This window comes from Neolamprologus multifasciatus, chromosome 19 (genome assembly GCF_963576455.1).
Source record: "Neolamprologus multifasciatus chromosome 19, fNeoMul1.2, whole genome shotgun sequence".
Lineage (NCBI taxonomy): Eukaryota > Metazoa > Chordata > Actinopteri > Cichliformes > Cichlidae > Neolamprologus > Neolamprologus multifasciatus.
This window is the reverse complement of record NC_140457.1, coordinates 23070905-23094687: the sequence shown is the minus strand read 5'-3', so window position 1 is coordinate 23094687 and position 23783 is coordinate 23070905. Positions and strand designations below refer to the sequence as shown.

The 23783-nt window shown below is 38.2% G+C and overlaps 1 protein-coding gene across 10 annotated transcripts in view; it reads left to right on the top strand.

Annotated features, from left to right (window-relative positions):
- The first annotated feature begins 93 nt into the window (after positions 1 to 93).
- dnaaf9 (dynein axonemal assembly factor 9) overlaps positions 94 to 23783 on the top strand; it is a 31718-nt gene continuing 8028 nt past the window's right edge. For 2 of the 10 annotated variants that reach the window (XM_085143473.1, XM_085143472.1), the window contains exons 1-37: positions 94 to 235; positions 1130 to 1209; positions 1351 to 1476; positions 1564 to 1688; positions 1961 to 2057; positions 2233 to 2339; positions 2442 to 2519; positions 4014 to 4115; positions 4478 to 4533; positions 4649 to 4784; positions 5243 to 5324; positions 5487 to 5523; positions 5617 to 5701; positions 5789 to 5865; positions 5973 to 6017; positions 6676 to 6721; positions 6825 to 6936; positions 7314 to 7384; positions 7514 to 7561; positions 7655 to 7745; positions 7843 to 7943; positions 8158 to 8301; positions 8551 to 8630; positions 8746 to 8847; positions 10087 to 10204; positions 10390 to 10478; positions 10565 to 10690; positions 10889 to 11014; positions 13744 to 13781; positions 14889 to 15024; positions 15356 to 15442; positions 16105 to 16211; positions 16469 to 16543; positions 17351 to 17538; positions 17647 to 17712; positions 18361 to 18454; positions 18662 to 18780. In XM_085143473.1, coding sequence (XP_084999599.1) covers positions 180 to 235; positions 1130 to 1209; positions 1351 to 1476; positions 1564 to 1688; positions 1961 to 2057; positions 2233 to 2339; positions 2442 to 2519; positions 4014 to 4115; positions 4478 to 4533; positions 4649 to 4784; positions 5243 to 5324; positions 5487 to 5523; positions 5617 to 5701; positions 5789 to 5865; positions 5973 to 6017; positions 6676 to 6721; positions 6825 to 6936; positions 7314 to 7384; positions 7514 to 7561; positions 7655 to 7745; positions 7843 to 7943; positions 8158 to 8301; positions 8551 to 8630; positions 8746 to 8847; positions 10087 to 10204; positions 10390 to 10478; positions 10565 to 10690; positions 10889 to 11014; positions 13744 to 13781; positions 14889 to 15024; positions 15356 to 15442; positions 16105 to 16211; positions 16469 to 16543; positions 17351 to 17538; positions 17647 to 17712; positions 18361 to 18454; positions 18662 to 18768 — 3441 coding nt within the window. In that variant the 5' untranslated portion in view covers positions 94 to 179 and the 3' untranslated portion in view covers positions 18769 to 18780. Of the gene's footprint in view, positions 236 to 1129; positions 1210 to 1350; positions 1477 to 1563; positions 1689 to 1960; positions 2058 to 2232; positions 2340 to 2441; positions 2520 to 4013; positions 4116 to 4477; positions 4534 to 4648; positions 4785 to 5242; positions 5325 to 5486; positions 5524 to 5616; positions 5702 to 5788; positions 5866 to 5972; positions 6018 to 6675; positions 6722 to 6824; positions 6937 to 7313; positions 7385 to 7513; positions 7562 to 7654; positions 7746 to 7842; positions 7944 to 8157; positions 8302 to 8550; positions 8631 to 8745; positions 8848 to 10086; positions 10205 to 10389; positions 10479 to 10564; positions 10691 to 10888; positions 11015 to 13743; positions 13782 to 14888; positions 15025 to 15355; positions 15443 to 16104; positions 16212 to 16468; positions 16544 to 17350; positions 17539 to 17646; positions 17713 to 18360; positions 18455 to 18661; positions 23456 to 23783 lie in introns of those variants that run through there. The other 8 variants (XR_014871202.1, XR_014871201.1, XR_014871200.1 and 5 more) reach the window with 8 other exon arrangements.

Sequence of the window (23783 nt, the reverse complement as noted above, 5' to 3'; positions counted from 1 at the left end):
GGAAGTACTTATATGCTGGTTTAGTAACCCCCCAATTATTGAAATCGTTCGCTCCGTTGCTATGCTATGTTCTGTAGACACTCTCCAGGGTGATGGAGAAGAAAATGTAGTTACACGGCCCGATACGGAAAAATACGCATCGCTTTGTCGGTTTTGTGTGAACGGTGACAACAATTACAATGTCCAGTATAAGGAAAGTTAACGGGAAATTCTCTGGAATCAACCCAGCCGTGAGGTGATGTTTGAATCGAGTTGTTTTGTTAGAAAATGCTTCACCGTAGCTGCTATGCTAACGTAGCTAACGTTAGACAGAACCACTCTCCATTACTACTCGACGTATCAGCGGCAGTTATCGTTATTCATTTTGACTGAATAGCGTATAGTAACGCCCACATTATCAACGTTTCAAACCAGCTGAAGTTTATATTTTTTATTAATAAAAACATCTGGTCAAGCTGCATAATAGTTTTGCTACCATTCAATGCATCCCAGTAGAGGCAGTTTATGTTGTTACAATTTTAACAGTGACGTGAACGAAGAATTCTAAAATTATCTAAATGAATCCTATTAAATAAGTTAATGCTTGATACTATTGGGTATTTTGTTAGGTGAACCTGTGTTACAACTATATTATTTCTAGAGGTAGGACTGACCAGACACCCCACAACACGATATTATTACAATACTACTCACGATAGCATATTGTGGCGATTTTTAACGTTTTGCGATATGCTGAATATTGCAATAACGTATATTGTAATTTATGACCTGATTTCAACTGCAAGTTATGTCCTCAAAGATAAACTTTGACAATATCGTTTTTTAATAGTAAAATGAAGTCAACTCACTTTGTTTTTATCGTATTTTTATTTTTTATTTTTGCCACAAAATGAGATTATCAAGCATACTGTCAGGAAAGCCACACAACAGTCAGTCTGATATCAGTCTGCAATTAAATGGGCTCAAATTGCCAATTACATGCAACTTCATTAGCTTCCGTAAATTTGGCATAACAAAAGCTCTATCTTTCCAAAAAGAAGAATTACTTTTCGATCTAAAATGTGTCATCAATAACCATGAAAGCCATGACTTTGTACTTATTTATGTTTTTTTTTATCATGCTTTTCAGTTGCTGTCGTCTGCGTCAAGTTCAGGCTCTGCTCTGTGGAAGTGGCACTGCCATTCCTGATGGCATCCTGTGCTCTCTCGGTATGTTAAGTCAGAAACTTTGATGTGTCAGTTGTTAAGGCTAAAACAAAGTTTGTTAAGCAGAATAGAAAGTGAATTGAATATTTTCTCTGGACACTCCAAAGCCATAAACTTTATTTATTGTATTTTTCTCTGTTTTAGGAATTGATAGCAGATATAATGAGGGGTGCACTGAGCTGGCAAAATACTTGTTCTATGGACTATATGAACAAAACCAGGTGCATCTGGAGCATGGCCTTGAGGAATTCCCTGAAGAAATGCTGGATGGTGAGTGTGGGTCTCCATATGCATGTCATATTTTTGTGCATGCTTTAGTTTTTATCAGCATTGACACATCACTTGTCCTTGTGTTAGATGTAATCCTGCTGATTAAGGTGGACTGTGTTCACCTGTACTGCAACCCACTGAACTACAGTTACCTGTTGCCCTATGTGTCCCACTGGAGAAACCTACACCTGTACTGCATGACAGAAACAGAGGTAAAAATAAATAGATAAATAAGAAGAATGAGAAAAAAAAAACTATACCTCTAACTTTCTTACAGTTCCTGTTTAGTCGATTAAATAAGAAGTACTTAGGTTTAACAGGTTGCATGTTTAACTCATTGACTGCACAATGATAGCACATTTATTGTCATCAATGACATAAAGAGGATTTTCCTTTAAAATGTGTTTCTTTGCAGCAGTGTTTGTAATTCTGTTATTCTATTCTAAAGCTTACATTTACTGTCGTTTTTTCCTTCCACTTACAGTATGAAGATGAAGAAGCAGCAGAAGAATTTAAAATCTCCAGTTTTGTTGCAATGGTTCAGGACTGTTATCACATTGGAGTACCTTACAGCTCGCAAGGTACAAGTTTTGACATTTTAGTTTCCCCATCATTTACTACTTGTGTCTTTCAAAGAAATTAAAATGTCTTCTTAAACTGTAATTCATGCTGTTGTGTTAGTTTTATCTACTTCTGAAATGAGACCTCCCAATTAACAAAACCTAGTTAAACTTAGTTAGTTTCTGTTAATTTTAGGACAAATCCACAAGTTCGATATGTTTATGGTGGAAAAATGGCCTCTGCTTCAAGCTTTTGCTCTGGAAGGCATTGGTGGAGGAAGCTTTTTTACCATGAAATACAAGGTAAAGCCTAACAGCAAAAGAAACAACAATATGTAGAAAGTTCTTAGGATCCTATGCTTCTTTTTGTTTGTTTATTTGTTTTATGTATCTCTACTTATGCAGCTAATGGACATGAGTGAGAATCTGTGGCAGGTTTACAACAGACTCGACCCAGTGTCGCTGGATAATCTCCTCACAGAGGTAACAATGAGTTTAATTTTCTGTCAGCTTTACCAAATTTGAAAGTTTCTTGTTACTTTTAGTGGCGAGGCCTACAGTACTTCATCATCTGACATCTGAAGTTTTTTTAAATTGCCAAAAATCCAGTACCGCTATTAGGAATCTTTTTTTTCGACTAGCCATTAATATATAAATCATTATTTGGTTACTACAAGTCATAGTAAGCACAGTACTGTGAAATGGTTTCAATCTGTATTTTGCTAGACTTTCTTGTAATTGCTGACGTGGTCTACAGCAATCGTTCAAAGGTTTTTTCTTGACATTGGCTGCTTTTTCACTTTTTCAGTTCAATTAATAACCACCAATTCAATTTCCAATTGTATCTTTAGCCACTTTTTCACTAACAGCCTATCATGGGAACACATAATTTGTGCTGATTTCCTTAACTGAATCTACAAAAAATATAAAAAAAAAAAAAACAGATTGACAAGCAAAAAATTTTTTTTGATCCAACAAAGTGATTCCTACAGCGCTATTAGCCAAAGACGTATTAACTGGGGACATTGTCACTTAAAAAATGAGGATACTGGACAAGTAGAGGACAAAAGAAAAAATGGTAGGTCTAAAAAACTATCTATGGCAAATGAACAGTATTTGAAAGTCATATCAGCAAACACCTGACACAGGACCTGACAGATAAATCCAGTCCTTTAGTTGATCCATCTAGTGTTCACTGAAACCTCATCAGAAATGATCTTGATTGATGAGTGGCTGTCAAAAACTCATAAAATGTGCAAGAACTAGACTGAAAAACGGTGTCAACAGTTCTTATATGTGATGAGTACAAATGAAATTGTTGGTTAAAATTGTTGTCTATACTGTATGTAGAGCGAGAGATGCAACAGTGAGTTTCTACAACTATCTGTAAAAACATCTGGAACCCCTGTCATGGTTTAGCACTGAATGTCAGCCAGTGGTGTTGGGATCTTACCAAAACTGATCATGTTATGAATGCAGAAAAGCACAGCCAGATTTTGATCCGCCATGCATTAACATTTAGAAAGTGTCTAGATTACAGCTTGGTGACAGTTTTATTATTCAGGACGTGAATAATCCTAAGAAAGCATAACTGGGTAGAAAACCACATACTGGAAAATTATCACTCATGTATTGGCCTCCCCAAATTCTGGACCTCAACATTATTGAAGCAGTGGGATAATTTTGACAGAGAAACGGGACAAAAGTCTTTCCTTCAAGAATCCTGAGGACTATTGCTGAAGATTACTTTAGCATATTATAGGAAAGCTTGTTTAAGAGAGTTTATGCTGTTTTGAATAATAAAGCTGGTCATACCAAATATTGACTTTCAAGCTCATTAGAATTCTAGAAACTATGTTTTATTAAATCCCTGCACCTATTTCCCATTTTCCAAGAAAAACAAAGGAATGAGGGACTCCACAGTACTGTATGTAAAGAGATATGTTGTATTACCTGATGCTGTTGGTTTTGTTTTAGGACCTGGTAAACTTTGAGAAACAGTGGAATGGCTTCTTCTCGGGCATGGACCTGGAAAGTCACCTTTCTATCTTGGAGCTCTCTGAAGCACAAGCAGGGGAGGTACATTTATACCTTCATGTCCTCACAAAACTAGAATAACTGCTGTGTGATATTTGGAGTTTTTCTGGATATACTTTTTCCAAAAAAGAGACATCAACTGTTTTTTTTACACTGTGAAAAGATAAATAATATTAAATATTATTTAATATTGTCATAATAATTAGTCATAATATCGAATGACTAATCAGACTTTGTTGCCAGTTCTGTTGCAAAGAGTAGCAGCTGAAAAAAGATTGTCTGCACAAATGTTATGCAATTTATAACAAATGTAAAGAGTATTTGCAGACAGCAGGGTTTTTATCAGTCTAACAGAAGTAGAGTGTACCTGTATGAGCATAAAGTGTATTCTCAACAATCTGCAGGCATTCCGTTCCTATTACCTTCATGGACTGATCTCGAGCAAAATCACAGATAAAAGGTATTCTTTATATTCACTCGTGTGTAAATATTGAAATGATGTTTATCTGTGGTCTTGTTGGCGTGGAATGAAATAAACACACACCTTTGCTCAGTGAAACATTTCTTTATTTCAGTAAATGCCAGCAGCCTTATGTGTTGTTTGGGAAACACTCTGCCTTAGAAGATCTGGAGAACTATTTATTCAACTTTCCCTCAGAGAGTCATCAGGTCCGCAACACAGGGCCTCAAGGTTCTGCAGCCAGACACATGGTGAGGAACAGCAGCATAGTGAAGGATAATAACTTCTCTGGGGTAGAGCAGAGAGCAAGTACGAAGCAGAAATTTAAATCATCAATAAATAACATAACCCTACATCTACACCCATTACTATAAAACATTTGGGAATGACTGGACAAATGCCAAAGTGATTATTAGGTTCAAAGACCTCTGTTAAGACTCCACTATTTCAAATGTAGTGGATTTTTTTACACTTCTAATGAATGTGCTATAAAACAAATTACTCAATTAAAAGAGAAATAATTAGCTGCAGCACCATCTACTGGGCAGCATTTTGATAAGTCATCTGGAGCACTAAGTCTGTTAATGTAAATAAGAGATGTAGGTCAGTTTGCAAATTCTGGGTCTCAACATTGTTACTTGTGTTGTTTGTAAAGTGGGAACGTTCTGCTGTTCATGTCATTCATACAAAACACCTTTTACCCCATTAGATTCTCCAGTGTGTGGCTCCCAAAGAACCTCTAGCCTGCGCTCGGACCTATTTCTTTGGGACTACCCACAACCCATATCTTGGTGAAGTTTATTGTGTGACTTTACTTGTGTCTATTCATCTGTTGCATATTTAGAACATCTTATATTTACTTTGTTGTCCTTAGTAATTCAGAGACTGCAATATATGATATATTAACCCATAGTTAAAGCAGTAATAACATTTTCCCCTTGTATTTTTCACAGGAAATCAGAACACAGAGCAAAAGAAGACAGACGTCTTGTAAGTGTTTAATTTTGAATCTTTCATTTCCCTTTAAGCTGTTGGGTGTCAAACGTTTGAGAATATGTAACGAAAACTTTTCTTTTTCTTCAGAGTTTTGTCACAGATTTATTCAGCTGCCATTCAAGCAGTTCTGTCGGGAATCAAATGCTACTCCTGTACCACCAGCGCTACCAAGGTTAGAGAAAAAGTACACAGATTTTAGCATTGGCTTTACAGCATGTACTCTAGCATATACAGTTGTTCACTGTGTAATCCTTTGTAGGCTAAGGATGTGGCTGAGAACACCTTTCTGATGTCATTGGACTCGATGAATTTAAGCCAGTATCGCAGTTTTCTCAGGTAGCAATTGATTACTTTTTTTTTTTCAATCATCAACTGTGTCAGACCTTGATCAAAGGTTTAAAGTATATGTTATATCCCTTTGCTCTTGTGTTTGCTCTCTACAGGTCCAAATGTGAATTCACCATTCAAGCAGTGAATAAGCAAGGAATGTGGGTGTTATCTGCACGTTCTCAAATTTGCTTGTGGCTTAATATACAAAGATTTGTAGATATACAGAAATACAAACAAAAGGACAAAAAACATGAGGAAAATAATAATCAGTAAATAATTTAACATATTTAGTAACTAATCGTCAGCTCTTTACTTCCTGTTTATGTCCTGTCCTAACATAAATCCTTCTTTTGCCAAATTATGCACATACGTATACATGCACATGTACACACATATAGGTTAAGTTGTAGGTGGGAACACCCAATAAAAGCCCTTCTTCCTCATTGTACCTTGCTTTTGGACTTTGCTTCAGTTCATCACTCAGTCTGTTCCACAGCTTTACTCCAAATACAGAGATGCAAAAAACCCCACAAAAATTATTTGAATTTAACTCCCCCTCAAATTGTGTTCTCCATCTCCTTTAAATAACAGTTTTAGAATATTATCAGGAAGTAGGTCAGTGTTATGGATTATCGTTACGGCCCTTTTTTTGCAATATAGATCACGATGATAGTGAACATTTTGAAGTATTGCCCCGAACCTCTGTTTAAGCATTCAAATATGGTGAAGTCAGTGAACAGTGTTTTCATTATGTTATCTGAAAACTATATCCCAAATTGATGCTTTCTTAAAACTTTTTTTCTTATTTGTTTTCAGGATAATTCCTCTCACTAATGAAGACAGCCGCTACGTGATAAAAACAGTAAGTTAGAGAAGCACATTATAACTTGTTTGATCAAAGGTTTTTGATAAAATTATTTGTGTACACAATGTTCTACATTTGCAATAATTCTATGTTCCTTAAGGCTTCCCTGATTGTCCATGACATCCCAGACCTGCAGTGGGACAGGGGGGAACTGGGATCTGTAGTCTTCTCTGAATCCTTCTTGGAGTCCAGTATCAACATTCAACAGAGAGGTACAGTACAGATTAGATTTGAATGGATTGCTGATTCAATCTGCAAAGGAAGTTTGATATACATAATTAACATTACAAATCCACTGCAAATCACTGCAAACATAAAAAGCCGAAATGGTAAATGGCCTGTATATGTATAGCGCTTTATTAGTCCCTAAGGACCCCAAAGCGCTTTACACATTCAGTCATCCACCGATTCACACACACATTCACACACTGGTAAATAATTTAAAAAAGTCATCTACAGTCATCACAGTAGTAAAAAAATATCTTATTTCCAGTGCCATGGGTTGTGTTTGTTGTACATCTTGTGTTTGTCATTCTTTGGCTTGTTTTTTGTTTCCCCATGTTAAGCGTGTCTGGTTCTTCTCCTGTAGATGGCACTGTGTCCTCAGACAGCTGCTACACCATCTTGACTGCAACAGTGCCTCGCTACGCCTGCTGGCTGGTATGTGTGGTACTGAATGTAGAAATCAGAACCAATATTTGAAGTAATCTGACAGACTTATGCTGAATCTGTGATATAAACACAGCATTTTTTTTTACTTTTGATTTTTTATTGTCATTTTGTTTTCAGATGGAATCTGATGTCAAGCAGTCTGAACAAGCTCAGCAGCTCACTAAGGTAGGGTCCAAAGCCTCTGCTCATAGCACTACAGGTTGCTTGTCTATGTCCTTCATGTACAGCCTGATGATCTACATTATTTGTTTTAAACAGGATGACGATGGTACTTGTTTGGGAAAAGTTCTGACTGCAGCAGATGCTGCATATGTGTTGTCCAGCAGCCACCTCTCAGCTCCTGAAGAAGGTGAGCATTGTTGAAAAACCTGGGAGGAATTTAGCATTTTCTATTTTGATTTTCCTGCAATCATTCAAAATGTGTTTTATTCAAATTTTGATTTCAGGAAAGATCATTTTCTTTTCTGAGGGACTGTTTATCCATTCTCAATATGGAAGCATCACTATTTCCAAGGATCACATCAACAAAGTCAAGTTTTACAATCCGGTATGCATAAAACTACTCGTTTTATCATATGAGAGCTACATTTTTAGCTCTCATATGATAGTTCATCTTTACACACCTATATATTTCTGTGCAACATCTGTTTAACAGTTACAATTCAGAGTTTCAGTACCTTCCATGTAAAAGTATGATAAAACATATTATATCGGATTTCTCATTCCTGCTTCTTGTGTTTTGTGTGTCGTTTTATCACCAGGACTCCAGCACCGTGGCTTCTCTGTTTGTAGAGTATGAGGACAGCTTGCTCCCCCACCTTCCATTCCCTCTCCACAGCTCTGATAGGTGTCTGGTCTTTGCTCTACTTCCAAGGTCTAAGAGCCAGAGGGCCTTCTACTCTAAGGTGAGAGGGGTAAAATCTCATTAGCAAGTTTGTCCATTAAGTTTGTTTGATTTGTTTTTCTGAGGAATTTATCATTTTAATGAATTAATTATTAAGAATATCCAATTAACACTTCTCTTGTCGGCACAAGAATGTCATTATTTATTTGTCTACTATATACTAAAATGTGTTTTAGCCCCCTTTCTCTTCATATTATTCCCATTAAAGCCACAGTTGTACTTGTATAAACCTGTTATCTTATTTTTGTAGGTTTTGTCTGTGTGGAAAAGCTCTGGACTTGCTCTGCAATTCTTGGACCAAGACAACCTGACGTGGAACCAGAAAAATATGTAAGCAAACAGTGCTTGCTTTGCCAGTTTCAGCTATTGTGAAGTATGATCATTTGAGTAGGTAGACAGATAAGTAGATTTGTTTCAACGTAGACATTCTGTTTTCTTCTTTCAGGCACACCAAGCTGCAGAAGCTACACGACAGTCAGGAGCCACCAATGGCCAAACGCAGAGGCAGCCTGAAGACTTCATACTGTCAGCTGCCAGGACAGGAAATGTTAGTACACACGTAGCAACAGAGTGCTCCAGAACTGGATCAAACAAGTAGTAAAACCTGATGCTAGGTGTTGCTTAATCATGAGTATGCACTCCCAAAATAGCTTTTAAGCCTGTGTTGCACTGTTTCAATCAGTGTTGACCATCTACACGTCTTAGGTCTGTTATGCTGACACAGAGTATATATGATCAAAGAGCCAAAATAAGAAATGCATTCTTTTCCCCCAGTCAGCATAGCTAGAGCCAAAACATGCATAAAGCACTTCTTTTGCATTGTTTTGTTTGTTAGCCAGTATAATTAAAACTCCAGCTGCTTCAAAACTAGAACTGCCAGGATCCCAAAGTCCTCAAAACCACCAGGAGGGGTCATTTTGACCTCGTCCTGCCACAACAGCATTGATGGCAAATAATTAACTTCTTGAAGAAGTTAAGTTGTTAATTATCATCTAATTTCTCAAACTTGAAGTATTAAAGAAGGTTTTTATTTGTTTTATAATCTATTTAGATTGTTTCATTACAGGTTGTAAAGTTAAAATTTAAATCAGAGTAAACTAATAAACATAAAAATAAACTAAGGAACTGAAACTGCTGGATTAGGCTTTTCTGCTCTGGATTTCACTCTTTACTTGGACTCTGCTCAGCTCAGTTACAGTTCCCTTGCTCTTCAGAACAGCCAGCAAACCCACCCGGGCACTCAACTTTCACCTAACTACATTCTACTATATATTAATTTACCGATCACGTCGAGCAAGCTTTTGCTCGTGTTATAGCAGCTTTCATATCAAAATGTGTGTAAACAGTCGTGTTGCTAGCCAACTCAGTGTGCCGCAGTAGTGGTTTTGGATTCATTTCTATGGGGTCAAAGTAATGTCCTCGGCAGTTCTAGTGATCATATAGTTTTTTAAATTTTGAGCCCACAAATCCCAAAACGTTTTAGTTGTTGAATAGAAATGTAACAGAGTTACATGATTTTTAAAATGCCAAGGGTTCAAAATGACCCCATTCGCAGTTCTAGTGTTAAGCATTTGCACCCAAAATAAGCGTCCTGTGCGTTGTTCCATAATACTCACGGTCCATAGTGTTATTTTGTATTATCAGTGTAATTTCAATTGCTGTTTTCTTTAGACAGTAATGGCATGTAAACACAATACAGTAAATGCAATCATAGGTTTGTCCAGGCATGTCGGTCTGTGTCAACCACATTTCTGTTCACTGATTCCTGTATTCTGGCCTGTACCAGGTTTCTTCAGCATTTTGCTCTTAGTAGCATTGGTCAAGAGCCCATTATGTATGACCACCTGGGGATGCTCTTTCCCTCTGCAGAGCTTAGGAATATACCCCCTTGTCAGGGAGACAAGGTGAGTATGTTGTCTTAGGATGCGGTGAATCCTTCTCTCTCTCTCTCTCCCTCTCTCTCTCTTTTTTTAAAGATTGTAGACATAGTAAATCATTTTCTGATTGCTTTCTTATCTAGCACCTAGTTTAATTATAATAAAGCTGATTTAATGAATATCTGATGTGGGCTTTTTTAATGTGTGAAAAGGTTGTCATCACCATCATCACTGGACTGCCAGGAAGCCATAAGAAGATTCTTTGCAACTTCTCAGTCCAGCTAAACCACAAATGTGAAAGGTACAAAATTTCTCAAGTAACACAGTAAATACCAGACTTATAACACAACAAAATATACACAAGTTTCTCAATCATTACACTCACAGGTGGGTGGTTTATGAGCCTGCTCCGGAAAGTTTCTCAGCTTCACATCTCCAGAAGTATTTGTCCAGCTTCTTGGAGAGCCAAAGAGGTACAAGAGGCAAACCCCGTCTGTTGGTGCTCACCCCGGGGTAAGAAAAAATGAGCAGTTAAGACTAATTCGTGCTTTAGACCTAAAGAAGACCAGTCATAAGACTTGTACCTTTTAATATTAAAGATGTATTCATCTAATATAAAAGAGCTTAGAATATGAAACTATTAAAACATGCAGGATGTTGAGTATAGAATAGATCAATATTGTTTACATTTGTGAATGTTCCTACTTACAGATATACAGATGTTCTAGATGTGGTCCAGGCTGTGCTCTTCCATCCTGACCCAGTTGTTCAGGCATGCTTCACAATTGGTGCAGTTACTGCCTGTGTGAACCCTCTCACCTCCTTTATCGAGCACAGGTACGATTTGAGATATTTCTCTCTGCTATTTTTAAGATATAAAACAATTTTGGATTATAGTAACTAGTGGTAAGTAAATCACCATGACTCTGAAAAATGCAGAGGACTGCAAGTGCAGTCAGCCCAGTTTCACAGCAGTTAAAGTCATTTCATTGATCCAGGTTAACGATGAAAAATTATATCTTACTTTTGTTGTATATTTTGCCATTCACCGTGTGCTTAGTTTCCTGAAACATGTGTGTCCACCATAGATTTTTCTAGCACATGAGCAGATGTGCAATAAAGTAATTTGCTACCAACAAAGATTATTTCTGAAATGACACACATTTCAGTTTGTTGTGCAAAGTTTAAGAGTTTCAGTGAGGTCAAACGCACCAGTATTAAGGGTTTCACTTAGGTATATTTTCAAGCAACATATGGACAGGCCAGATAATTACAGACAGGAGATGCTCATAAATTGTTAAAGTGCTGGAGGTTTACAGGAAAAGGTTACATGACACTTTTAGCTATTAAAACTCAAGGCTGGGTCCCTTTTTCCAGAGAGGATCAGCTCTACATTTAATCTCACTCTCCTTTTGTTACAGGCTTTAGATGGAGTTTACAGAGCTTCTCACTGTCATAGATTTACTGAGCAGCTCAACACAATATGGCATACTACTCCGGTTGATAGGCTGTTTTTCCAAAGCAGGCCAAGCTTGGCCAAGCCCTGATGCTTTCATACACACAAGGCCAGTCTAAAAGGTGTAGTCTTTGCATGCTTTGAAAACTTGTGCCATCATCAGTCTTCATCAGAACTTTCATTTAAAAAATCAATAGACGTTATATAACAAATACTTTGTTAGTTAAGCTATAATAACTAGATTCTGGGTATTAAGCTTGACAAATGTTAACTACACATATAAATTCCATGTACTGGTTAGGAATTAACGTCATTTTTATACAAAAAAAAACCATTTTCAGAGGCTGAAAAGTAATTGCACAAATTTTACTGTTTTAAATACAGTAATTGTTTTTCATCATTATATTCAGGAAAGTCTTGATTTATTTTATAGCACGCTTTGGGTCATTATCCATTCACTAGAGACTTAATTCCAAAGGCCCATGTTCTAATATTGTCTCCAACATGTTTGACACATGATGTGGTATGTTTCCGGTCATGAGCTGTTTCTCTCCTGCTCCACAGTTTTGTCTTCCCATCATTCTGATACAGGTTAATGCTGGTTTCACCTGTCCAAAGAATTTTTCTGTTCTGTCCTCGTGAGTGTTATTGAGTTGTGAGGTGTTGTGAGGGGTCTGAACCATGTGATGAATTATGTAATCATGGACTTTAGTTGTCTTCTTTTTTCTTTCATGTCTTTTGTTGTTGCTGAGCTGGTCAATGCTTTCGTTCTTTATAAGAATACACCAGATTGTAATTTTGCCATTTTTAAAGTTTTTGTTATGTCTCTTATAGCTTTATTTTTTATTTTAAACCTTATGAATCTGTCCTCTTGCAAAGATCTCTTTGGACCTCATGCTGAGAGTTGCAGTGAACAGTTACCAGCTACAAGTTCAAAACTGAATCAGCTCCAGATATTTTATTTGTTTCATTTGTCATGAATTAATGGGCGATTAGGCCCCTCATGACCATGAACGTGCCTGTCAGTCAGTTGTGCACCTAAATCTGAGTCTATGAAAATCTGGGACTATATATAAAACTTTGGTAAACCCCTTAAAGTAAATCTTAAAGTCTGTACTTCAGTTAGATGTTGTTTGTCTCCACTGTGGAGATGTGCATGAGCAAAATTCTAAAAATTGTCCGTGCTTGTGTCACAAGCTAGGCTTAATATGAAATATGTCTTGAATTTCATGCATTAATCATGCAGTGATGACCTTTCAGTTAAACACAGTACCTACTTAGTTCAGGAGTGGAAAATGTGTAATAAGAATTTAGCTAACAATGCAGTTAGCAGTGACTTTTCCAATTGAGGCATCTTCATCAAGCCTCCTGTCCCTGTCTGTTGCCACAGATTGTATGGAGGTCTGTGGACCCCTACTATGGCGCTAATTGGATACGGTTAGCCCAGCTTAGGTCTGACCTGCCTGTCACCCGCTTCAGCATAGCCCTTTAATCCCCCAGATCCACATGTGTGGCCAGCAACCCCCCTCAGAGAAGCTCATCAGTCAGTCATGATCTATTCTTTGTGATGGATGCAGACAGTTCATTACGTCAGGACAGGAAAGATAAATGCCTTTCAAATTGCTGATCCCCAAGCCTGCAGGCTCCCAAAGAAGGGTAGTGGTTCTAAGGAGACTTCAGAAAGTGGTGTATAACACAGATCGATATGAAAACTCAGGATACATTGTTACAATGAATTTTAATTAATTAAATTACAGAAAGATGTTCCATTGGTCCATTGCCAGTCAAAGTCCTGATGTCATACATTATGGCCAAGGCCCATAATGTGGAATTAGTCTGTTTATTGCTGCTCAACGCTGGCATGCATTCATTAGTCAGAAATAGAGCTCTTATTAAGGATGATGTGGTGACACAGGACATGGGCAAAATAAAGAGGGCAGAAAAGTGAATACATTTAAATACACCTCTTATGTGTTGTTTAGTATGGAACCTATATTGCAGCAGTGAGCGTCTCAGTCAAAAATAACATTTGCATTAGGTAGTTTCTAGAATATGTTTAATATTTAACTATAGTTCTCCTCTCTCATTTTTCTTGTCATTTTGTTTTTAGGTTTGCTTTTCCTAAGCTGTTGGAGCAGCTCAGCCAAGGTTAGTCTGGTCTGTTTCACTGCGCTTTCATTCACCTGTCCAGCAGCACAGTATGTTTAATGCTGAGGAAGGACCATGTCAATAGATAGTTAGATTTTTTTTTTGTTTGCAGCAAAGTTAGAGTCTTCTTTATCGGCCTGTAGCTGCATTATAAATTGTTACAGACCATTTATCAATTAACCAAAGTTTTGTATTGTTTGTACTAGAAAGTGTTGACTTATGAAATATGATGCTCTTTACCTTAGAGTTGCTGACATGTAAGATGCTTTATAATAAATATGGAGGTAAAAACTTTTAGTTCTTAAGCACCATTTATATAAAACGATATGCTCGTTGGGCATCACTTTCTAGCTGACACATCACCACTTAATGGACATAAAAGGCTCTTGTTGCCTAGGTAACAGGTAGTTTTTCCTTCCCAGTGTCACCAAATGCTTGGTCATAGGGGGTCTTTTGATTGTTGGGGTTTTCTCTGTTTTTTGTAGTATCTTTTCTTTACAACCTAAAGCGCCTTCAGATGAATGCTGTTGTGATTTGGCACTATATAAATAAAACAATTTCATTTAATTAAAGTGTTTTGTAAATACAACTCAGTGATGGAGGTGAAAATAGCAACAATACTAATACAGTTTATTTTGGGACATAGTAAGTTTTAAATAATGTTTTTTAGAGATGTTGTTACATACAGTAAGAGCTATAAAAACGTTTCACACCTCATTGGTGCAAACATTACTGTATGTTTGAGATGGTTTACTTTCCATTTCACATTCTCAAGTGAAAACTTTCACATTTTTGGGTTTACTGTGATCATATTTCCCATCTTTGTTACTGGATCCTAATTTGGGGCAGTGCAGAGGAAAAACATGGAACTGTGAAGGGAAAAAATATGTCATTGCCTTTTATATCAATCAGCTCATGTGAGGTGATAAAAATGCATGTTCTGCTTTCAGGCAGAAAAAAAGCAGTGGTATGGACAATAAATTAAATGTAGTGTGAAATATGGTATTTCAGCAGGGACAAAACTGAGGAGATTCTGTATTTTTTTGGGAAAGTGATCCATTTTCTTGTGGAATTTTCATTCTCTTTTTGTGCCTTGTTGTATGTCAGGTATTGTGAGTACAGTGGTGTTCACTGGGCTGACAGCAGAGAAGAAGCACCCTCTCATGCAGCATGTTCAGCAGTTGGTACGCTCTGCCAACCCCACTGCTGCCTTCATACTGGCAGAGAGAGGAGCTGTCACCAGGTAGGCGCCCACAGAATCATGATCAATGCTGCAAACAGTCATTTCACTGCTTTTATCTTTGCCTAAAATATTCACTCTAGGCTACATTTTATTCCACTCTCTGAGTCTATGTTTAAATCTTCTGGGTCAGAGCACGGCTCAGTTAACTCCTGAATGTGTAATGAACACTCCCCAATGCATTCTATACTTAATATTTATCGTTGTGATTGACAGTCTGCTACAGATCAATGTACTCCTTTGTCACATTTGGTGTTCAAAATGCAAACACTTACAGACAGATTACTGGTACAGTAGAATATTAGATGTTAAATATATCTTTCTCCCTAATTAGGGATGAAGATATGAATCTGATATTGTCTGAGAGCAGCTTCAATGAGCCACAGATGCTGAGAGCCCGTTACGTCCTCTACCCTGGATGGTAAGGCACCCATATGTCCTCCTGTGTCAACACACAACCTCTTGGCTGCTGAATGACAGATTGATTCCTGCTTCGGCTTTCCTCAGTCCTGCCTCCCTGCAGTTTAATTGCTGCTCAGCTACAGTGGTGTGTGTATCGGCAGCTGATTGGCATGAAGCCCCTCAGGGCATCTCGTGTTCTATCACCAGTTGCCTCCTGGCAGCACAGTAACAAGCTGTTGGCCATGCAGTTGCCATGTACACAGAGGGGTCTCTTTTCCTTTGGACTATGTCCAGCCAGTCTTCATGCCTCAATGCTCAGCCTAATATGAACTGCTGCTAAATCCTCCTCTCAGATCATACACAGTATCTGGCCAGAGTCTGGCCCGTTTTAATTTGCTCATCTTCAGCCTTTAATTTGTACAGTTTGTGTATATTGGGGTGTGTTTGGGATTCTTCTTAGATGCCCTCATATCAAGGAGCGAGAAATGTTTGTTTTGTTTATACCTGCTGTTAAAAGAATCTGCATTTAGAAATTTGTCTTGCACTTTAGCAGCAAATCACATACACTGGCCTCTTCACTGTGAGCAGCTGGTTGAGTAAACAGCTTTCCAGCCAAAGACAAAATGTAGCACAAACATTTGGCTTGGTCTAGATTTAACTTTCACGTGTTCTGTGTTCCAGGTGCAAAGGGCGCTTCTGCTCTGGTTCTGGGACTCTGGTCCTCACCCAGCAGCGCGTGGCTTTTAACCGACCCCTAGAGAGGCCTCTATTTGTCACCCACTGTAAAGGTGAGATGGAAAGAAGCCCCCTGCCTCGTGACAGACTCTCTAGATAGGAGATGGAAGGATTTGGTTGTGATTACATGAGCTGCCTTTCCTCTGAATATGGAGGTGTTGAAGTAATTATCAGCCGTTGCTTTGAAGACATCTGTACTCCCAAAGGATGGCTTTAGAGTCTTGTCACAAACTTGCTTTCTAGGAAATTTTCACTTTACATAATTTGCTCGACAATACTAAATGATCAAACTCTCATTGTTTTTCTGCAGCAATCAAGTCATCGCTACGGCCAAGCCCCTTCCAAGGAAATATGTACAATGTTTGGGGAAAAGTCCGATTTTCTGGTAGGATTCACATATTTTTCCCTTTGATTTTACTCTTTATAAAATATATTTGCAATATACTTCTTCTAACTTTTGAAAATTTCAGATCTTACTTTGAAGAACTTGCTTATGAAAAACATGACAAAAAACAAATGTGACTTCTTTCCTTGGGAAATATTTTAATCTACATTTGCATTTCCCAGTTTGGGGAATCATTAGACAAAAGGTTTCTCTCAAGGCAGGAAAGAAGCTCCTGACGGTAGGAATTTTGCTTGGTTGTTGCTCTGGTGTCTGGTGCTTAGAACTCAGCCCATATTCCACTAGTTTGGTTTGCTTCACATAATTTTCTCACTCTTTTTGTTATTTTTTATTTTAAGACGTGTGTAGAGTTGTTGCATGAGGAGAAAGTGCAGGTGCCTGTGAGGAGATGTTCAGCGAGTGTGAATATATTTGTATAGTTGGGAGGATAGAGTATGAAACCAGTGTGGTGTCTGAGACTCCGACTTTCCCTTAATGTATATTTTAGTAGCTGCCTATTGGGTAGTGTATCATTTACATCCATGTAGTTATTTTGTTTGAGTTTTTCAATTTAGCTGATATACATCCAACACATATTGTTGAAGTGGGACGTATTTATCTTGCCTTAATCTGGTTTTGTACACACGGGTTCTGTGAGCTGTTTTGGGAACAGAAGCCCTGTATGGATGTTAAAACATTAACACTCCACCAACAGCATGCTAACATATGAAGCTGCTGTAGCAGGTGTTAGACAAGGTGTGAACTTTACTGAGACTCAAATCTGAGCTGCTTCATCTGTGAAACCTCCAGGCTCAGACCAGCTGATGGAAGTGAGCTACAATGCACTGAGTGGGAACCTGAGAATTGTCCCTGAAGACAACAGTGACCCTCTGAGTCAGGGTTCCAAAGAGACCAACACCTCCTGTTTCCTATTCTTTGATGGTGTTGGTCTCACTGAGGATGGACTGAAGGACTGGTTAAGACTGTGCGCCAAGCAGGTAGACACTGAACACTGACACTCATGTATAGACATGTTATCACACAACATCAGTCAGATAAAAAAAGATAACGTGTTGTTTCTTTCTTTCTTTGTTTTACGTTTACAGAAGCAGGCAAAGAAAACTAAGAAGACCAAAAGTACCCTTTCACCACAAGAAATCAAGAGCATCCACGTGAGTCTCCACTTTCTAACATGCTCAGAACTATAGGGACTATAGGTATAATTGATGATAATTGTCATGCAATACATAATATTTCATAAAAGGCTCTAAACAAGCAGAAATACTCAAAGGCAGGAGTACTTTGACACATATGCTGCAGACTGTAGAAACTAAAGATGAAAGCACGCCCTCTTTTTTTTTTATCTACATACATGCCAGTATGTTCACGTTTATATATTTTATATAATTTCATGTTTACCAGTTTTTTGTTTCCAGAACAAAATCTTTGCTCATCTTTGAGGTTTGATTTTATCACCGCGTCATCAAAAGTTGTAGCAGTTTTAAACAAAGATGTTTAAGTTTCTAAATAAAATCAAAACATTTTACAAATTAGGATGCATTAACCACATTTATGAAATCAAAGGATTATACACACATCTGATAAACAATGAATGCACAAAAATCTCCCAAGGTTACCATTAACATCTGCTGATAGAGACAGTTTTCTAACTGATGTTAAATATGGGTGCCATTGTTCTTTTTTGTGGTCTGTTCTTTATTTATCAGGTTTTGCTAATTCTTAAATATTGGGCTAGATGAGGGACTTGTGGCTTTTATCAATAATCTTGACTGAACCTGATATCGTATGTTTCTGTTTAGATGACCAGACATTTGGAACCTCTTCCACCAGGCTACTTCTACAATGGTTATCAATATGTTGACATCTTTGGAGATAAAACAAACTTCCATCCCAGTATCCTTTTCACAAGGGTTACTGTAAAACTGTATGTCCCTGTCATTAAGGTTTGAGAACAAAAGTCTGAAATAGTCATGAGTCAGTTTGATTTGACTGACTGACATTTTGAAACAGAAGAACAGTGAAAAATACTGAGATGCATCTTTATATACTGCTGTGTGGAGTGCATGTGTTGCAGTTTTCCTTACATTGCTGCTACCATAGACATGGAGGAATTCATTAAAGAGTATATCGCTGAGGCCAACAAGGAGATAGAGCAATTCAACTGTCAGCTGGAGTCGCAGGGACAGCCCGACCTCTTTGAGCCGTGATAGAATCTTCATGTATGTTCACTCCATCTGTCTTATTTACCTTGTAAGGGAACCACTGTGGGGGGTGAGGGAGGGCAAAGGGGATATGTGCTGAACACTCCACTAGAGCAGTCAGTGTGTGGTCACACATCATGTATCTTCACAAGCCGCTTCTGCTGGAAGTCCTTTCTTATTTCCTTTATCATTTTATTTCTTATTTGGAGCCTTCAATCATCAATGAAAAGGTGGTTATGTAATTGTATGGCTGTTTGCCATGCTTTAGACTACGCTAGCATTAGCACTTTGGTGAGTTGGGTTTCATTGTTATGGTAGCTAATTTAGATTAAGACATGTTTGTCAAGAGATGCAATTTGCTCGCAGCTGTAGACAAATCTGAACAATCTCCACACAAATCTCCACCTTTAAACCAGTATGATTATACCACTGAGTCTGCAAGCTATGCGACTTTCACAATTGAAGGGAAGGGCCACACACTCCTTGTGTGTTTCTGTTTATCACAGTTGTCAAATTAATGCCTCTATTTCAGGGCAGGCGTGGATAGCCGTGTGATTCTGGTGGGCTCCCTGGTGGGGTTTCTCAAGAATCGCTCCTCTGTTGTCACCCAATCCGTGGTCCACCTGTTAGCTTGTCTGCAAGCCACACAGCAGCACTTGATCATTGAGCTGTAAACATTGGACAGCCTGTTGGCAACAGACAACTGATGAATGATGCCATTAATCGCATAGCTATAGACCGTCCCATTGCTTTATTTTAAGACATGTCAAGGGAATCTTACGAAAGTGCAATTAACCAGATTTCAAGTCCAGCAGCAAAGTGTTGTAAAACAGCTGAGGCTGTCATGAAACATATTGAATTACTGGGGTTACCGTGGTCCTCCACAAACTTTATCATAGCCCAGTGTTCTGTTTGTTGTAATGTTAGTTAGTTTACACCAGCACATGATAATAGACACAAAAAGTTTAGACAGCCAGAAGTGGATCATTCATTGTGCCACTATTTGCTGAAAATTCACACATCCCCCTGATTCTTTTGAGTGGCAGCATTTGGGGAGGACAGGGAAAATGAAATAAAGTGGGGGAAAATACTGCTTTATTAAATATTGGCTAGATTAGGGTTAACATGAGTAAAGCGATTAGTAAAAGGTATAAGGCTTTGTCTCAGTGGTGTGATGTTGCAGAGACTCAGACTTACAGTCTTGTTTAAATAAGTTATTCCACTGTTTGCTCTGCGATTGTGTGTCACACTAATGTTTTATGCACGTCTTCCTTTTATCAGGGTTCCTACACGGGTTTGGAAATTCTGTGACCTGTAAGAAAATGTGTTTAATAGGCAGTCATTTCTCTGGGAAAAGCTGCGACAGCTGCATATTTAAAGAGCCACTAATCTATAATATTTATACTGAACAAGTATTTCAGTATAACAGCGTCAAAAAGATATGAAATTTTGAGGTGCAGAATGTGTAGGAACCCTGCTTCAGTATCTGGAGATTCAGTGGCTTTCATTCATTATGGGGTTAGCAGTGTAGTATATTAGTGCAATCCAGTTCACTGATATGTTTTTAAGAAATACTGCTGCAGCTATAATTGCATGATGTATTGCACTGGCTGCTGTACCAAAAAAATGTCTGTAATCAGTGAGAACTCTGAGATTTATGGATAAGTGAGGAAAAATGTTTCTGTTCAGTCTACGTTTCAAGTCTACAATCAAAAGTTTCCTCAAATGGAGGGCACGCTTGCTAGTGAGGTGAACATTTGCTGTTATAATTTCCTTTAAAAACATATTTTTAGATCAGTGGTGACCTCAGTGTGTTATGGGTACCCTTCATAATTCTGGCTGTCATATTTTGGATAACTGTCTGACGGTGCTTTTTTCCTTTTCAGACAAAAACAGTGTGATTACATCATTAGCAAGTTTTGGCGTATTTTCTCCAGGTGACCTCTCTGTCTGTGCAGATTTAAGTGATCCAGCACTGCTAGCCCCATCCATCCACTTTGACCTGAACAAGCCATATAGTCTTAGGTGTGCTAGGTGTGGAGCGATCATGCGTAGTTTTAAAATAGCACATAACCTAGCGGTGAAGTACATCTTCTAACATGTGTTGCTCTGACATGTTCCAGATAGCCAGAAAAAAGGGGGGCTCACAAGGAAGGGAGGAGCTCACCCCAAGTTAGTCATTCCATTAGCTCCTCTCCTGATGTTCTTCTCTTTTATTCTATGAAGAAGTGCAATTGTTCTTTGTCTTTTTATATATTCTACTTACAGTACCCTCAAAAAGCCCTTTAAGGACGTAACTGAGGAAACAAATGAGCTGCTAAATTCTCAGTCTCTGATTTTCACTCACTTTCAAGTGCTCACAAAACAAGTCAAGGGTTTGGTGCAACATTAAATGCCGCTTGGAGGGGAAGCAGGGGGGTATTACCTCTGCTTACAAATGACGGATAACAAAATGCACACAGATTACAGTGCTTCTTTTAATGGAGTGGGATAATATATAACTTAAATCCTCTGGTGACAAAATGATAACTATCGTTTAAGCTGGATGTTCTTTTTAGCGTTTCAGAGATGCACTCTAAGCCGTCTGTTTGCAACAACAGTTGCCGTCATTCTGTAGTTATGTAATACTGCAGAGAGTTGCCTTGACTGACAGTGAAATAGTTGTTGGGAATATGTATGGGAGACCATTTTGAAAGCTGCTTTATGTCCAAGAGCAGAGATGTTGTAACCTTAATTGGCCAAGAGATCATAAAGTGGTCCTTAAAGAGGTGAGGGTTATGTAAGATGTGTGTGACTTTTAAATGAAAGCACTACTAACAGTGTACGCTATAATTACTGCTACAAATGTGTCTACACTATTTTGCATGTTTGAGATGTCACGTGACTATACCACGACATGTATTCTGACACAATTGCCTTTCACCAAACTGGTACAGCAAAGAGAAAATAATCGCATTTATTTTACATATCTGCTAAGAATTTGAATGACCTCTAAGCAACAAATAGTATTTTTGTAAGACTGAATTGAGCATTCAAGGTGCAAAACAAAACATTTCCTTTCGCACAAGCTTCAAAAAGCAAAAGCAGATGCAAATTTTTTGTAGAAAAAACAAACTTGAGAATCTGATAAGTTGTGAGACATCAGGTTTCTCAGATCCAGCAGTGCCTTGGCTACAGCTAAGAAAAGCAGAGATTAAAGCTGCATTCAGAACTCCATCCCTCTCCCTTTCACCAGGGGAGGAGGTGTTGTCAGGCGAGGATCTGTCCTTCAGCAGTGTTGGTGAAAGGAATCCATGGAGTCGTTCTTTAAAGCAATGTGTTTTTACTAAGCCAGAGGGTAAAGTAGTCAAGGTCACACACAGGGAGGCCGCTGGCTGGCTCAGGATAATTCAGGTATTCTCACTAACAAACCAAAAATATGGTGTAAAAGGGGCAGGGCACCACAGCAACTCTGATTTATGTTCACACTTACATTTGTTTTGTGTCTTTCGTTCAAGTTCATTTGGTCTTTTAAATGAAACGTACATTTTTGTCTCAGTTCTTTTAAGATCTAGAAAATTTTATTCATATGTTTTTAGGATACGTGCCTAGCACAAGCTGGGATACAAAAATGTAAAGCTTTGCATCAGAGTATGCCCCACCCCTATGAAATAAGCAAAAAGGAGGATTTAGTTTGTGACTAAAGTTGGGTGGTCCCTTCTTTCTTGCACATGGGACCCCCAGAGAGCCCTCCACAAGCCTCTCAGTGTGACTGCTACGTAGCTCTCTGGCAGACTGAGCACTCTGGTGTCTTCATCCTGTATGTGGAGACTAGCTATTTTGTAGCTGAAGTTATAGGACAAAAAAACAAAGTTTGGTGTTAATTGGTTATTTGGGAAGGACGGAAATGTGACGTTCTCATACTGCACTGTGATAATGCAGTGTTAAAGGTTTTTCTGTTCTTTTCTAGTTTGGCTCCAGTGTTCAAAAAAGGGGCCACCCTCTAAAAGTGGAAGTGGATCTTTTTATGGTGTTTTTGCGCTTATTAGAAAAAATGCAGCTCGCAAATGGATTTTTGACTGACCAAATATTTCTCAGGCCTCGGGGACCGTTGATACTAATTGTTTGAGGCGTTCTGTTCCGAGAAGGTTAAATTTGAGCACATGCTCTTCACTCCTCAGTCCTCACAGACGGCGAGGAGTTCTTTCAGGTGTAGTTATTATTTTTTCTGTGCCCGAGGTTACATATTTGCCCTTACAAACTCAAGTCTTAAAGAAAAAGATGGAGGTGAAGTTGTGGTTAATGTCTTGTGTCTGTAGCTACATAGCAACAGGCTGCACAGCCTCAACAAAATGAGGATGTTGTAATTTATGCTAAGGAACAGTTGCGATTCAAGTTGGCAAACATTTGATTTCATGATGGCAGAATTAGATCTCAGCAAAGGGCTCAATCTTTTTCTTCCCTATACAGGCCGTCCAAAGTGAAAGGGGAAAAAAATAACTTTGTATTGTGATGGGAAGCAAAAAACAACTTCAAAAGTGCCAAACTGACTTCCACGTCTTGTTTTAAGAGTGTTCACAGAAAGTGAGCAAAAACAAATTGCATTTGCACAAAACTACTGTAACTTCTGTTTTTCTTCCTGTGACTGATGCTTTTATAAACTAATTGTTGTATTTATTGCACCACGTAATACATTAAATATTTATAAGTTTAATGAGTTTGTTGTCTTTATCATTTCATTCAACATGTAGGAATTTAACCTTCTAGGACCTGGCGTCCACATATGTGGACATCACATTTTGGGTTGTTTAGACCACAATACTAAATTTTGCTCTACAAGGGTCTGATATCCTCTTCTCCGAGACTACATCAGGTAAAAAGATAATTCTTTGTTTTTACATTCATCAGGTCCCAAATAGCAAAAAAATAAAAATGCATGCCATGAAAGAGTTCAAGTCTTAGGAGGTTGAAGGTCTGAGTTACGTCGCACTCTTATGTGTGATGGACTTGAGAAATGACAGCTGGAATAGCACAGAGAGAAC